Consider the following 16,839-nt stretch of genomic DNA (forward strand, 5'->3'; position numbering starts at 1 on the left):
GCAAATCTGACCATGACTCCATCTTGCTGCTCCAATCCTATAGGCAGAAACTAAAACAAGAAGCGCCCGTGCTTAGGTCTATCCAACGCTGGTCTGACCAATCGAATTCCACGCTTCAAGATTGCTTCAATCACGTGGGCTGGGATATGTTTTGGGTAGCCTCAGACAATAACATTGACGTATACGCTGACTCGGTGAGCGAGTTTATAAGGAAGTATATAGGAGATGTTGTGCCCACTGTGACTATTAAAACCTTCCCTAACCAGAAACTGTGGATTGATGGCAGCGTTCGTGCAAAACTGAAAGCACGTACCACCGCGTTTAATCATGGCAAGGCGACTGGAAACATGGCCAAATACTAACTGTGTAGTTATTCCCTCCGCAAGACAATCAGACAAGCAATGCGTCAGTATAGAGACAAAGTGGAGTTGCAATTCAATGGCTCAAACACAAGACGTATGTGGCAGGGTCTACAGACAATCATGGATTACAAAAAGAAAACCAGCCCCGTTGTGGACATCGACATATTGCTCCCAGACAAATTAAACAACTTCTTTGCGCGCTTTGAGGACAATGCAGTGCCAACAACACGGCCCGCTACCAAAGACTGTGGCCTCTCCTTGGCCGACGTGAGTATAACATTTAAACGTGTTAACCCTCGCAAGGCTGCCAGCCTGCCAACCCTAGCTGCGTCTCCAGTGCATGCTCTGACCAGCTGGCTGGTGTGTTTATGGACATATTCAATCAATCCCTATCCCAGTCTGCTGTCCCCACATGCTTCAAGATGGCCACCATTGTTCCTGTTCCCAAGAAAGCTAAGGTAACTGAACTAAATGACTTTCGCCCCGTAGCACGCACTTCTGTCATCACGAAGTGCTTTGAGAGACTAGTCAAGGATCATATCACCTCCACCCTACCTGTTACCCTAGACCCACTCCAATTTGCTTACCCCCCCAATAGGTCCACAGGCGACGCAATCGCCGGTACGTTGTTATAAACTTTAGTGAACTATTAACATAGTTCACCCATACATATGGGAGGAGTCAGTCAGAACTGTCATGCTGTTCGTGTGAGGGATAAATTGCTTGAATGGCACAACAGATTTAGGCAAGGGGATTCGGTGTCCTCTACCTAGCTTCTCCCCACATGGAACAAACTCAAAAATAATCTGTTGGCCACCAAATGGTGTTGTCTGTAATAGAATGACAAAAACTCTATTAGATTTTTATGGGCAATTGTTGTGTACAGTCTGTATTCCTACTGTAGCAGCATGATGCAGAATGAGACTTCTCACACACATACTAGCTAGCTAGCTACAACACGGGTATAGTTACTTAAATAATATTAGTTATGAGTCATCAAAATATTGGAGGCTAACTAGGCTAGCTAAGCTTGCTCGCTAGCTTTAAAGTTAGGCTATAGTACATTTTGGGTATAGCAAACGAAGCTAGCTTGCTTGGCTTGTGGTACTAGCAAGCCCATTATGGCCGAATCTATCATAAAATTGTACTGAACAATGCTGACTCGTAAAAAGAGAGCTTATATTGCTAGCCAGCTACTGACAGCATAGCCACTAACTCGTTTGTCATTTGCCCTCCTGGTTCCGATTGTGTAGGCTGCCGCAGCCACTTGATCTTGGAGGTTCTGAAGAATGTCTCCAGCACCCCTCTATCTGTGTGTATAAATTTCGATGGTCTGTCACACACACATGATCCATGGGATCTGAAGTGACCTTCTCCAGTAAGAACAGTCCGCGGTCTAATTTGTTGCAGCACATACATTCCTCTTCTGTTGGCGTGGCTGTTCAGATCCCGCATAGGTGCACTACCAGTCGGAGTCTGACTGTGGCTCCCCAGGTTCAGGAGTGGCGGCTGCACAATTCTTATTCTCACTGTCTCAACTGTTCTTAAGTGTATTCCAGTGTATACTCTTCTTGGAAAAAGGAATCATCAGAAGCAGCCACTGTAATTATTTAGCCATCTCAGATAGACAGTGTACAGTAACATGGCTCCCGTGACCCTGTAAAAACTAGTACCGCCAGCGTTTTGAAAAGCCTAACTTCGAGGGTGGGAACACAATTGGACAAGGAAGTAGGGCTCCCGTCAGGCTGTAGTCTTTACAAAGCCATGGAAAATGAGTCGGCCTACAATGTCATGGCAGATAGGAACATCGTTAAGACAAGTCTAATGGCTCTAATGAACAAGGGCAATCATATTTACTCGCTGCTAGCGTGATGGTGCAATCGGCAAAACACACATGCCACAATTGCTACAAAACATGACTCCGTTCATTTTTAGATTGGACAGCAGGCTCAATCAACCGACGGCGTCATTGGTTTAATTCTGCCAGCACAAATATTTAAAATATAGCTATGGTGCAGAATTATGTCTGAAATACCTCACTCATTATTTGGGAGACTGATTTGATTATTAGGATCCCCGTTAGCCGACGGCAATGGCGACAGCTTGTCTGACTGGGGTCCGACACATAATGAAAAAGACAGACAAAAGACTTTATAATTTACATTTTAAAAACATTAACGTGTGTGTGCGCGCGCACATCAGTTACACATGCATGTCAGTACATACACACAACAAGTAGGTCACATGGGGAGAGGCGTTGTGCCGTGAGGTGTTGCTTTATTTGTTTTATTTGGTTTGCTGTTCACTTGCGCTATAAGATGGAAGGGAGTTATATACACTCATGGCTCTGTATAATACTGTATGTTTCTTTGAATTTGTTCTGAACTTGAACTGTGAAAAGACCCCTGGTGGCATGTCTGGTGGGTAAGTGTGTGTGTGTGTGTGTGTGTGTGTGTGTGTGTGTGTGTGTGTGTCAGTACTGTGTGTGTGTCAGTACTGTGTGTGTCAGTACTGTGTGTAAGTTAACTATGCAAACAATTTGGAATTTCCAATAAATTAATGTTTCTTATAAAAACAAGAAGTAATGTGGTCTTTACTCAACTTAGCCAAGAGAGACTGGCATGCATAGTATTAATATTAGCCCTCTGATTACAATGAAGAGAAAGACGTGCGCTCTGTTCTGGGCCAGCTGCAGCTTAACTAGGTATTTTCTTTGCAACACATATGACTGGACAATAATCAAGATAAGATAAAAGGAGAGCCTGCAGGACGTGCTTTGTGTGGTGTCACTCTTTGGTAGCGGAATGACTTTGGCTTCCCTCCAGGCCTGAGGACAAAGACTTTCCTCTAGGCTCAGATTAAAGATATGACAGATAGGAGTGGCTATAGAGTCAGCTACCATCCTCAATAGCTTTCCATCTAAGTTGTTTGTCAATGCCAGGTTTGTCATTATTGATCAATAACAATTATTTTTCCACCTTTCCCACACTAACAAAATTCCAAGTTAATGTTTTTCTTTCATTATTTAAATGTTTTACGCATGAGTACAATGGCTCACTGTTCGTTGTTGGCATTTCCTGCCTAAATTTGCCAACTTTTCCAATTTAAGTAATCGGTAAAATATTTGGCAACATCAAATGGTTTTGATTTTCATCTGATTTGATGAAAAGATGGAGTTGAATTTGTCTTTCTGCCCACAATTTAATTTAAAGTGCTCTGTTTTTCCATCATTCTTTATATCATTGATATTGGCTTCATAATACAGTTTCTTCTTTTTGTTGAGTTCAGTCACAAAATTTCTCAATTTGCAGTAAGACAGCCAGTCAGATGTGTAGCCAGACTTATTAGCCACTCCCCTTTCAACCATAAAATGTTTCAATTCCTCAGTAATCCATGGAGCCTTAATCATTTTAAGTCGGTTTCTTAACAGGTGCATGTTTATCAATAATTGGAAGAAGCAATTTCATAAATGCATAACCTCTACAGGATCGGTGGGTCCCTCGGGGATGGTTGAGCTAACGTAGGCTAATGCGATTAGCATGAGGTTGTAAGTAACAAGAACATTTCCCAGGACATAGACATATCTGATATTGGCAGAAAGCTTAAATTATTGTTAATTTAACTGCACTGTCCAATTTACAGTAGCTATTACAGTGAAAGAAAACCATGCTATTGTTTGAGGAGAGTGCACAGTTATGAACTTGAAAAGTTATTAATAAACCAATTAGGCACATTTTGGGCAGTCTTGATAACATTTTGAACAGACATGCAATGGTTTACTGGATCAGTCTAAAACTTTGCACATACACTGCCATCTAGTGGCCAGATTCTAAATTTCGCCTGGGCTAGAATAATACATTATGGCCTTTCTCTTGCATTTCAAAGATGCTGGTACAAATTTTTTTAAATTTTTTTTCTTTGTATTAACTTTTACCAGATCTAATGTGTTATTTCTCCTACATTCATTTCACATTTCCATAAACTTTAAAGTGTTTCCTTTCAAATGGTACCAAGAATATGCATATCCTTGCTTCAGGTCCTGAGCTACAGGCAGTTTGATTTGGGTATGTCATTTTAGGCGAAAATTGAAAAAAAAGGGGCGGATCCTTTGAAGTGCAATGTCTGGACGCTCCTTATTAATCACATCAGACCAAAACATATTTGATATAAAAAATTTAAATAAATGTATTGTCAAATGTGACTCTGTAAACTGATAGTGTTAGCAATCTAGTTGGCTAAAGTGGGTAAGTTAGCTGGTCCTACTGTGATTGACCAACAACGAAATAGAGCGGAGTCCTATTTTCTCCTCGTCGGCTGGGCAACTTCCATGGGCACGAGCACTGCTGACTGCTCCACCTGGAAGAATTTTGCCCCCCGCCTAGGCATCATCGAAAATGAATGGGCCACCCCGTCCGCCGTGTGCTGTCTGTCAGCGCCTTTTTAAGCAAAATGTGGCTGTGATCATGTCTTGTGGGAATTGTATTTATTTATTTTATTTTTATTTAACCAGGTAGGCTAGTTGAGAACAAGTTCTCATTTACAACTGCGACCTGGCCAAGATCAAGCAAAGCAGTGCGACACAAACAACAACAGAGTTGCACATGGAATAAACAAGCGTACAGTCAATAATACAATAGAGAAAGTCTATATACAGTGTGTGCAAATGAGGTATGATAAGGGGGGTGAGGCAATAAATAGGCCATAGTGGCGAAATTATTACAGTATGGCAAATGAAACACTGGGGTGATAGATGTGCAGAAGATGAGTGTGCAAGTAGAGATACTGGGGTGCAAAGGAGCAAAATAAATAAAATAAATAACAATATGGTGATGAGGTAGTTGGATGGGCTATTTACAGATGGGCTATGTACAGGTGCAGTGATCTGTGAGCTGCTCTGACAGCTGGTGCTTAAAGCTAGTGAGGGAGATATGAGTCTCCAGCTTCAGTGATTTTTGCTGTTTGTTCCAGTCATTGGCAGCAGAGAACTGGAAGGAAGGTGGCCGAAGGACGAATTGGCTTTGGGGGTGACCAGTGAAATATACCTGCTGGAGCTGAGTGACCAGCGAGCTGAGTAAACGGGGCTTTACCTAGCAATGACTTATAGATGACCTGGAGCCAGTGGGTTTGGCGACGGATATGAAGCGAGGGCCAGCCAACGAGAGAATACAGATCGCAGTGGTGGGTAGTATATGGGGCTTTGGTGACAAAATGGATGGCACTGGTAATAGACTACATCCAGTTTGCTGAGTAGAGTGTTGGAGGCTATTTTGTAAATTACATCGCCGAAGTCAAGGATCGGTAGGATAGTCAGTTTTACTAGGGTATGTTTGGCAGCATGATTGAAGGATGCTTTGTTTGCGATATAGGAAGCCGATTCTAGATTTAACTTTGGATTGGAGATGCTTAATGTGAGCCTGGAAGGAGAGTTTACAGTCTAACCAGACACCCAGGTATTTGTAGTTGTCCACATATTCAGAAGTCAGAACCGTCCAGAGTAGTGATGCTGGACGGGTGGGTAGGTGTGGGCAGCGATCGGTTGAAGAGCATGCATTTAGTTTTGCTTGCATTTAAGAGCAGTTGGAGGCCACGGAAGGAGAGTTGTATGGCATTGAAGCTCGTTTGGAGGTTAGTTAACACAGTGTCCAAAGAAGGGCCAGAAGTATGCAGAATGGTGTCGTCTGCGTAGAGGTGGATCAGAGAATCACCAGCAGCAATGTTTAGTGATGGGGAAGGACCTCTTTTTTGAGATGGGTGTCTTGGTTTGTTTCACGTCAAGTGGGCCGTGTTAACAGGGAGGGTGGTGCAGTGTCCTCAGTGCTGACTCACCCCTCTGGAGAAGAGCGGCAGTCGATATGGAAGTATAGAATTCTGGGATATCTCCCTGTCCACACCCCCACGCTGCCCAGAACCACTAACGCTGAACTGAACCCACCTGGAGCATTCAGCAGCTCCAGATAGGAAATACCCCTAACCAACCACTGCTGGTCAGACTGCAGGCTAGATGCGATCCAGGGCAGAGCTGTTGCCATACCAGGCAGTGATGCAGCCAGTCCTAGTGGTGCAGCTGTATTTTTTTAGGATGTAAGGGCCCATGCCAAACCTTTTCAACCTCCTGAGGGGGAAGAGGCGCTATCACACCTTCACGACTGTGTGCGGGGACCATTTAAATTATTTGGAAAACAAGGAACTTGAAGCTCTCGTCCTGCTCCACTGCAGCCCCACTTGTAACCGAAAGGTTGCAAGATCGAATGCCCGAGCTGATATGGTAAAAATCTGTCGTTCTGCCCCTGAACAAGGCAGTTAACACACTGTTCCTAGGCCGTCATTGAAAATACTAATTTGTTCTTAACTGACTAGCCTAGTTAAATAAAGGTTAAATAAATAAAAAAGTTAAAATCCCTTTTGTGGATTTAAAAAATATATGTTTTACCTTTTATTTAACTAGGCAAGTCAGTTAAGAACAAATTCTTATTTTCAATGACGGCCTAGGAACAGTGGGTTATTTTTACCTTGTCATGTTATTTAGCCTTTAGGATAGTGTCTAGAACGCACGAACAAAACGCCGCTGTTTGGATATAACGATGGATTATTTGGGACCAAACCAACATTTGTTATTGAAGTAGAAGTCCTGGGAGTGCATTCTGACGAAGACAACAAAGGTAAGAACTTTTTTCTTATAGTAAATCTGACTTTGATGAGTGCTAAACCTGCTGGGTGTCTAAATAGCTAGCCCTGTGATGCCGGGCTATCTACTGAGAATATTGCAAAATGTGCTTTCACCGAAAAGCTATTTTAAAATCGGACATATCGAGTGCATAGAGGAGTTCTGTATCTATAATTCTTAAAATAATTGTTATGCTTTTTGTGAATGTTTATCGTGAGTAATTTAGTAAATTCACCGGAAGTTTGCGGGGGGTATGCTAGTTCTGAACGTCACATGCTAATGTAAAAAGCTGTTTTTTGATATAAATATGAACTTGATTGAACAAAACATGCATGTATTGTATAACATAATGTCCTAAGATTGTCATCTGATGAAGATCATCAAAGGTTAGTGCTGCATTTAGCTGTGGTTTGGGTTTATGTGACATTATATGCTAGCTTGAAAAATGGGTGTCTGATTATTTTTGGCTGGGTACTCTGCTGACATAATCTAATGTTTTGCTTTCGTTGTAAAGCCTTTTTGAAATCGGACAGTGTGGTTAGATTAACGAGAGTCTTGTCTTTAAAATGGTGTAAAATAGTCATATTTTTGAAAAATTGAAGTAATAGCATATCTAAGGATTTGAATAACGCGCCACAGGATTCAACTGGCTGTTGAGTAGGTGGGATGCAAGCGTCCCACCTAGCCCAGAGAGGTTAAATCGGGTACGTTTTTTATCCAGCCGTGTCAATACTGCCCCCTAGCCCTAACAGGTTAAGGGTCAGTGTGGTAGAGGGGATGTTGCCTATCCTCACCACCTCGGGTCAGCCCGTCAGGAAGTCCAGGATCCAGTTACATAGGGAGGTGTTCAGTCCCAGGGTCCTAAGCTTGGTGACGAGCTTGGAGAGGCAAATGGTGTTGAACGTTGATATGTAGTCATTGAACAGCGTTCTCACAGGTATTCCTCTTATCTAGTTGGGTGAGGGCAGTGTGGACTGCAATTGAGATTGTGTCGTCTCATGAATCTGTTGGGGCGGTATGCAAATTGAATTGGGTCTGGGATATTCGAGTTGATGTGGCATAACCAGCCTTTCAAAGCACTTCTTGATTACAGATGTGAGTGCTACAGGGCGGTAGTCATTGTGGCAGGAAGCCTTAGTGTTCATGGGAACAGGAATGATGGTGGTCAGTTTAAGACATGGGGATTACAGGCTGGGACAAGGAGCGGTTGAAAATAACTAAATATGCCTGCCATCTGTTCTGCGCATGCTCTGTGAACACAATACCGTCCGGCCCCGCTGCCTCTTGCACCCAGCTTCCGTGTTTGCCTCTACACAGTGGAATTTTATTTTCAAAAGTTTGCACTCCGAAAAGCCCAGCTCTGCCTCCAAAATGGCACCCTATTCCCTATGTAGTGCACTACAGTTCTGGTCAAAAGTAGTGCACTTCTGTAGATGTGACCGACCACCGTGATTCGGTCTTATGTAGCAAAATTTTAAATTATTTTTTTACTTTGGATAAAAGCAGAGACACAGGGTTAGAAAATGGTATATCATACACTGAAATTTTGAGGAACAATGGGAAAGTTATTCTGCTTTGAAAGTTGAAAAACTTGTAACCTCAATTTTGAGAAAATGGCCTTTGAATGTTTTGGTACTACTACTGGAGAGCTCTCCTTTGTCTACAGCCATTCAGCATTGTTCACACCCTCTTAAGCCAGCTTTTTAAGGATTCACATGTGAGGTCGTGTGCTAAACAGTGAATAGTGTAGTAAAGATTAAGACTAAAAGTGGTAAAAGTAGTAGCCTACAATAAGGACAAATTCCAGGTAAACAAAGTGTCCAGATAATTTTTTTTGCTAATATTAGATGACGCTTATCCAGACACTTGTCTAAATTGATGGGTCATGTGAAAGAAATGCTATAACCACCAGCCACATCTTGTTAAGTGGATGGGTCTCTACAGAAGGTGTAAACGGTACAGCCAAATGGTTACTTGCATAGTAGAAATATCAGAAAGATAGTGTCAATATAAATAAAATAATATACAGTATGTACAAGAACATTATCAATAATGATAGTGTCAGTGATAGATGAGGTAGTTATATGCATATATTCAGAGGTAAAGTGGCTGAGCAGCGGGATAAAAAAAATCGTAACAGCAACGTATGGCGTGTGTGTTAGGAGAGAGTCATTTGAATAAAGGCACTGCAGATAGTGCTGATGACTGGTCCGTCCGAACCACGCATGAACAAGGGTAATCTATATTCGGAGAGCCTGTTTCTGTCCTGCCCTTGACTTTGCTGCATGGCATGTGAAAGCTACTTTATTGAGGAAAAGTATACTTACTATGCCTGTGATATGTGGTTGTCCACCGAGCCATCTTAAGATGAATGCACTTGTCACGACTTCCGCCGAAGTCGGTCCCTCTCCTTGTTCGGGGGGCGTTCAGCGGTCGACGTCACCGGCCTTCTAGCGACCACCGATCCACTTTTCATTTTCCATTTGTTTTGTCTTTGTTTTACACACCTGATTTCAATTCCCCAATTACATGTTCATTATTTAACCCTCTGTTTTCCACGTTTGAAAAACCCTGCAGCGTTGCAGTTTTTGACTAGAACCGGTGCACCTGGCAACTACTACCATTCAAATGGCACTTAAATATTTTGTCTAGCCCATTCACCTTCTGAATGGCCCACATGCACAATCCATGTCTCAATTGTCTCCAGGCTTAAAAATCCTTATTTAACCGGTGTTCTCCCCTTCATCTACACTGATTGAAGTGGATTTAACAAGTGACATCAATAAGGGACCATAGCTTTCACCTGGTCAGTCTCATGGGAAGTGCAGGTGTTCTTAATGTTTTGTATGCTCAGTGTATGGAAAACACAGGATATTCAAAACAAAGTGATTTTCAAGGTTATACTGCTTTCTTGTGGCAAAAGTATGCGATAGCAGGTACTATGCTTTGGCTCTATCAAGCTGTGTATTTATAGTTTCTCAATCACGGTCCGAATTTCTCTTCTAAAGTTTTGGGATAAATAACAGACACCTCTGACCAGCAATTAGAATACTAAGATGGTTAAAACCGCATTCCAGCCAGTGTCTATTCCACAAGTTACCACTGGCTAAAGCGATGCTGTTGAAATGCATGTTTACTCTGTCCCATCTCACTCCACAGTCCACTGTCTCATCAGCCCAGCCAGACAATTCATAAACTTGATATCCACTGATCAAGACAAAGGAGATGATTGTGGACTACAGTAAAAGGAGGACCGAGCACCCCACCATTCTCATCGACGGAGCTGTAGTGGAGCAGGTTGAGGCCTTCAAGTTTCTTGGTGTCCACATCAACAAACTAACATGGTCCAAACACACCAAGACAGTCGTGAAGAGGGCACAACAGAATCTATTCCCCCTCAGGAGACTGAAAAGATTTGGCATGGGTCCTCAGACCCTCAAAGTTCTACAACCGCACCATCGAGAGCATCCTGACTGGTTGCATCACTGCCTGGTATGGCAACTGCTCGGCCTCCGACCGCAAGGCACTACAGTATGCACTACAGAGGGTAGTGCATACGGCCCAGTACATCACTGGGGCCAAGCTTCCTGCCATCCAGGACCTCTATACCAGGCGATGTCAGAGGAAGCCCCTAAAAATTGTCAAAGACTCCAGCCACCCTAGTCATGGACTGTTCTCTCTGCTACCGCATGGCAAGCGGTACAGGAGTGCCAAGTCTAGGTCCAAAAGGCTTCTCAACAGCATCTACCCCCAAGCCATAAGACTCCTGAACAGCTAATCAAATGGCTACCCAGACTATTTGCATTGCCCCCCCCCCCCCCCTTTTATACTGCTGCTATTCTCTGTTTATAATCTATGCATAGTCACTTTAACTCAACCTACTGTACATGTACATATTACCTCGACTAACCGGTGCCCCCTGCCCATTGACTCTCTACCAGTACCCCCTCTATATATCCTCGCTATTATTATTTTACTGCTCCTCTTTAATTATTTGTTACTTCTATGTTTTACTTAACACGTATTTTTCATAAAACTGCATTGTTGGTTAAAACCTGTTGGGGCTAGGGGGCAGTATTTTCACGGCCGGATAAAAAACGTCCCCGATTTAAACTGGTTACTACTCTTGCCCAGAAACGAGAATATGCATAGTATTAGTAGATTTGGATAGAAAACACCCTAAAGTTTCTAAAACTGTTTGAATGGTGTCTGTGAGTTTGTATTTCGCGCCACGGTCTTCCACTGACTGTTGAATAGAGTGCTCAGCGTCAATAGACGCTCACGTCCCACGTTTCCCATAGAAGTTAATTAAGGACTTGTAAGTAAGCATTTCACTGTAAGGTCTACAATTCCTGTTCTATTTGCCACATTTAGCAATTGGTTTTCAATAGCGGAGACTTGTATAAACCTTGCTGTCTGTCTCTGTTTCAATATAGAATTATATCTCCAGCTGTTCCATAGTAATGAAAGTGTAGTAGTCAGGCAGGCAGCTTTTGTCAGCCAGTCGAAATCCTGAATCGGCATCATTTTTATGGATACCATGTCAAACAGGTAAAACGAAATGCAGCTAGTTTAGAGGCTTTCCAGCTTCAGTTTGAAGTGATTGTGTTAACTGTGTTATTGGCCATCTCCTCTGAACAACAGTGTCCTGACGAGAAAGCACATTTTCTATGCCAGGTGAAATCGCGCATCATTAACTCATTATTACATTTCATTAGACAACAGTTTAAACAAATGCAAAAGCAGCTAACATAAACTCACTCACTTTTGTAGATCACATTTACATTTTAGTCATTTAGCAGACGCTCTTATCCAGAGCGACTTACAGTAGTGAATGCATACATTTCATTTCGTGCATTTAAAAAAGAAAATGTTGTACTGGCCCCCCCGTGGGAATCGAACCCACAACCCTGGTGTTGCACACACCATGCTCTACCAACTGAGCCACAGGGAAGGCCATCGCCTTGGTCCGTACAATTGACCTTATTTTAGCACCCCAAAAAACGTAATACTTCCAGATCAACTGTAATGTCAATATCATTGTAAAGCACAACTTCTCCCCTTTCCAACAAAATCAATGACATGAACTCCACGCTTCCCGTTTCTGCATGATTCAAGAAGGCAACGAGCTCCGTCGGATCTTTTTAAAAATGGCGGGTGGGGAAGCGAAACTAATGCGTGGTAGTGAGAAGGAGAGATGTCGGTGGCAAAACTGCTTTTTTTTCACTCGATCTGTCTAACTTATCACCTTATCGCCTCTAAAATGTAAATAAAACACTAAAGAGTTTATATATTGTGTCATTACATTCCTATTTGAAGGTTTGTGTCGAATTTGAATCGGGTTTTTAGGGTGGTGCTAAAGTGATCTTCAGAAGTAAACAGCGGCTTTGAGAGTCATGATCGCTTACAGTGATGACGCAAAAAATTACTTGGTACCCCCCTTACCCCCGTCACTGTCCATTTCTTGTTTTTAAACGATGAGAGAAGTGCTACACCTGGTGGAGAGAGATTGTAAGACAGAAATAGTTGCTTTATGCTTGCTGTACATTATGGCATGACACGTCACGATGTAATGGAGGGTCAGATTGTTCTACTTTTCTCCAATTCTATAGATCCATTACCATGTCGATCAACGCTTAAATAGAAACGTAGTTCACACCCCAGATTTTGAAGTCAACACAGTCGCTACAGTCCCATTAGTTTTCTTTGCAGCCTGGTTTGAATGTCGCTGTTGCGCACATTTGTACGGAATGGGGTGAGTTTACGTTACTTTGCTTTTTTTCTGACTGCACTGTTTGATGTGACAGTAAGTTAGCCGTAGTTGACTAGCTAGCAAGCATGAGAACGTTGCCAGCCAGTAAGGCAATAGAACATTTAGAACGAATGACTGGGTCGAGCCCATAGATACAGAACAAAAAGACTGGACGACTGGGTCGCGTTCATAGATGCAGAACAAAAAGACTGAAATACTGGGTCGCGTTCATAGATACAGAACAAAAAGACTGAACGACTGGGTCGCGTCTCTGGAAACAGACCCAATTGAACGAACCGGCTTGGGTAGCAACCCTAGATTTGTGTCGGGACTATATCTCGTGGAAGGATGAAATCGTATGAATAAATTCATCAAAGTAACGTTTTTAATTAAAATATGTCAATCATTATTTGAATATATTGGTAACCGGTTGTATAAAAGTGATAATGCCCTCGGAGCCGGTGTTTGGAGGATATATTGGCACGGTTTCCCTGCCCTCCACTTAGTTTTGGGCCTAGCAACACCCGTGCCAAGATATCCTCCAAACACTGTCTTCTCGTGCATTATCACTTAAATGCACACCCCTCAACAAACGTGTTTCGGGCATCGTTTTCTAACCTGAGTTTTGTTAACTTGCTACAGCAGCCCGCTGGCTTTGTTTGCCTGTTATTTTGCCAGTCTGCTCTGCCTGTCAACTTTGGTTCCCCCCTGTGTTTCCCTAGGAAAGGACGAGGTGCGCGGGCAGCTGGACAGCGCCCTGCAGGAGGTGAACGTGCGCTATGCTGTGCTGGAGGAGACTGAGAAGAGGGCTGTGTGCCGGGCGCTCATCGAAGAGAGGGGCCGTTACTGCGCCTTTGTCAGCATGCTCAAACCTGTGCTGGTGAGTAGGTTATAATAATATTATTATTATCTGATCTAGAATCAGTCTATGTTCATGACAAATATGTGTTCATGAGTTAGTTATAGGCTCATCTGATCCGGAATAAGTCAGTATTCACGTCAAACCTGTGCTGGGGTTATCCTCTCATCTAGAATCAGTGTCCATGCCAAATCTGTATTTTTGGGGTGGTTATTATTATAATCCAGAATCAGTCTTTATGATTCATGCCAAAACTGTGTGTGAGGGCTTTATACTCTCATCTGACCCAGACTCAGTCAGTATTACCTAGGCCTAGACTGGCCCAAGGATCTAGTTGGAATGCTCAGCTGCTAAAGTTGATCCATTTTCATATAAAAAGTCTCTGGCTTCTGTTTTAGTGAATGGAACAGGTTGGAGGCCCCAGAACTCCATGATGTTACGCCATGCAAGTTCAACGCTGTTTACACTGTTGACATGAGAGAGAGTCTCTATTGAGTGAATCTGGCAATGTTTGATGGTGATTGGACGGTCAGTGCCTCAAGGCCTCAGTTCCACATAGCGCAATACTTTTGACGAGAGCCCTATGTAGGGAATAGGGTTCCATTTGTGACGTAGACAGTATTATTTTAAGTTTTGTCATATGCACAAGTACATTGAAATGCTAAACTTGCAAGTCCTTCCCAACAATGCAGTATTCAAAATAGAAACATAAGAGAGAAAAAAAACAAGAGTGTCAGCTGTCTTAGTGGGTAGAGACCTGGGGATAGACTGTGGGAGAGCAGTAGTTGTTAGCCATTTAACAGTCTTATGGCCAGGGGATAGAAGCTGTTTAGGAGTCTGTTGTTCTGAGCCTTGATACACTGGTACCGCCTGCCGGACGAGAGCATGTAGTCTGGCAATTTTTGGTGGCCTTTCTCCGACATCATGTGCTGAGCTTATAATGGTATAAGGACACACTCTGTAGGGCCTTCCGGTAAAGGAAGTGTAGTTGCCAGACAGTGATACAACCAGTCAGGATGCTCTCGGTGGTGCAGTTGTAAAAGTTCTGAGGGGCCATGCCAAATCCTTTCAACCTCCTGAGGGAGAATGGGTGCTACAATTGAAAGACATTACACCAATATCTCTGAGTTCTATGGATCACGTCATCTCATTATACGCCGACGATATCTTACTTTATCTAGACAATGTATCTCAATCTCTCCCGAATGCTTTGAAGATTATAGACAAATTCAGCTCCATTTCACATTTTAAAGTAAATCTCACCAAATCTGACCTACTCCCCCTTAACCTCTCTAGGGTAGGTGGGACGAAATCAACAGCCAGTGACACATCAGAGCGCCAAATTTAAAACCACAAAATGTCATAATTCAAAGTTCTCAAACATAGGACTATTTTACACCATTTGAAAGATAAGACTCTCGTTACTCTAACCACACTTCCAATTTCAAAAAGGCCTTACAGTGAAAGCAAAACATTAGATTATGTTAGGAGAGTACATAGTCAGAAATAACCACAGCCATTTCTCAAGCAAGCATATATGTCACAAAAATCAAAAACACAGCTAAATGCAGCACTAACCTTTGATCTTCATCAGATGACACTCCTAGGACATTATGTTATACAATACATGCATGTTTTGCTCAATCAAGTTCATATTTATATCAAAAAACTGCTTTTTATATTAGCATGTGATGTTCAGAACTAGCAACTAGCATACACACCGCAAACTTCCGGTGAATTTACTAAATTACTCACGATAAACGTTCACAAAAAACATAATTATTTTAAGAATTATAGATACAGAACTCCTTTGCAATCGAGGTGTCCGATTTTAAAATAGCTTTTCGGTGAAAGCACATTTTGCAATATTCTGAGTAGATAGCCCAGCCATGACGGCTAGCTATTTTGACACCCACCAAGTTTGACCCTCACCAAACTCCGATTTACTATTAGAAAAGTTTGATTACCTTTGGTGTTCTTCGTCAGAATGCACTCCCAGGACTGCTACTTCAATAACAAATGTTGGTTTGGTTCAAAATAATCCATAGTTACATCCAAATAGCGGCGTTTTGTTCGTGCGTTCAAGACACTATCCAAGGGTGACGAAGGGTTACGCGCCCGACGCGTTTCGTGACAAAAAAATTCAAAATATTCCATTACCGTACTTCGAAGCATGTCAACCGCTGTTTAAAATAAATTTTTATGCCATTTTTCTCGTAAAAAAGCGATAATATTCCGACCGGGAGTGGTTGTTTTCGTTCAAAGAGAGAGAAAGTAAACATGGAGTCGACTCGTGCACGAGCCTCAGTCTCATAGTACTCTGACCGGCCACTATCCAAACGCGCTAATGTTTTTCAGCCAGGGCCTGCAAAGCCACGATTCAGCTTTTTGCCGCCTTCTGAGAGCCCATGGGAGCCGTAGGAAGTGTCACGTAACAGCAGAGATCCCCTGTTTTGGATAGAGATAATCAAGGCCAAGAAATGGTCAGACAGGGTACTTCCTGTACAGAATCTTCTCAGGTTTTGGCCTGCCAAATGAGTTCTGTTATACTCACAGACACCATTCAAACAGTTTTAGAAACTTTGGAGTGTTTTCTATCCAAAGCTAATAATTATATGCATATTCTAGTTTCTGGGCAGGAGTAATGATCAGATTAAATCGGGTACGTTTTTTATCCGGCCGTGAAAATACTGCCCCCTATCCATAACAGGTTAACGTTCACAAAATACATAATTATTTTAAGAATTATAGATACAGAACTCCTTTTATGCAATCGCGGTGTCAGATTTTAAAATAGCTTTTCGGTGAAAGCACATTTTGCAATATTCTGAGTAGATAGCCCGGCCATCACGGCTAGCTAATTTGACACCCACCATGTTTGACCCTCAAAAAACTCAGATTTACTTTAACCTCTCTAGGATAGGTGGCACCAAATCGTCCCACCTACGTAACAGCCAGTGTAATCCCGTGGCGCGTTATTCAAAAACCTCAAAAATACAAAAACTTCAATTTTTCAAACATATGACTATTTTACATAATTTTAAAGACAAGACTCTCGTTAATCTAACCACACTGTCCGATTTCAAAAAGGCTTTACAACGAAAGCAAAACATTAGATTATGTCAGCAGAGTACCCAGCCAGAAATAATCAGACACCCATTTTTCAAGCTAGCATATAATGTCACATAAACCACAGCTAAAT

At 42.4% G+C, this 16,839-nt stretch overlaps 1 protein-coding gene across 3 annotated transcripts in view; it reads left to right on the forward strand.

Moving 5' to 3' along the window:
• Positions 1-16,839, forward strand: part of LOC106582629 (protein MTSS 2) — a 156,881-nt gene that overhangs the window by 92,469 nt on the left and 47,573 nt on the right. For all 3 annotated transcript variants that reach the window (XM_014165855.3, XM_014165856.3, XM_014165857.3), the window contains exon 7: positions 13,501-13,658. In XM_014165855.3, coding sequence (XP_014021330.1) covers positions 13,501-13,658 — 158 coding nt within the window. The remainder of the gene's footprint in view (positions 1-13,500; positions 13,659-16,839) is intronic.

The sequence above is a fragment of the Salmo salar genome, chromosome 22, assembly GCF_965601325.2.
Source record: "Salmo salar chromosome 22, fSalSal1, whole genome shotgun sequence".
Taxonomy (NCBI): domain Eukaryota; kingdom Metazoa; phylum Chordata; class Actinopteri; order Salmoniformes; family Salmonidae; genus Salmo; species Salmo salar.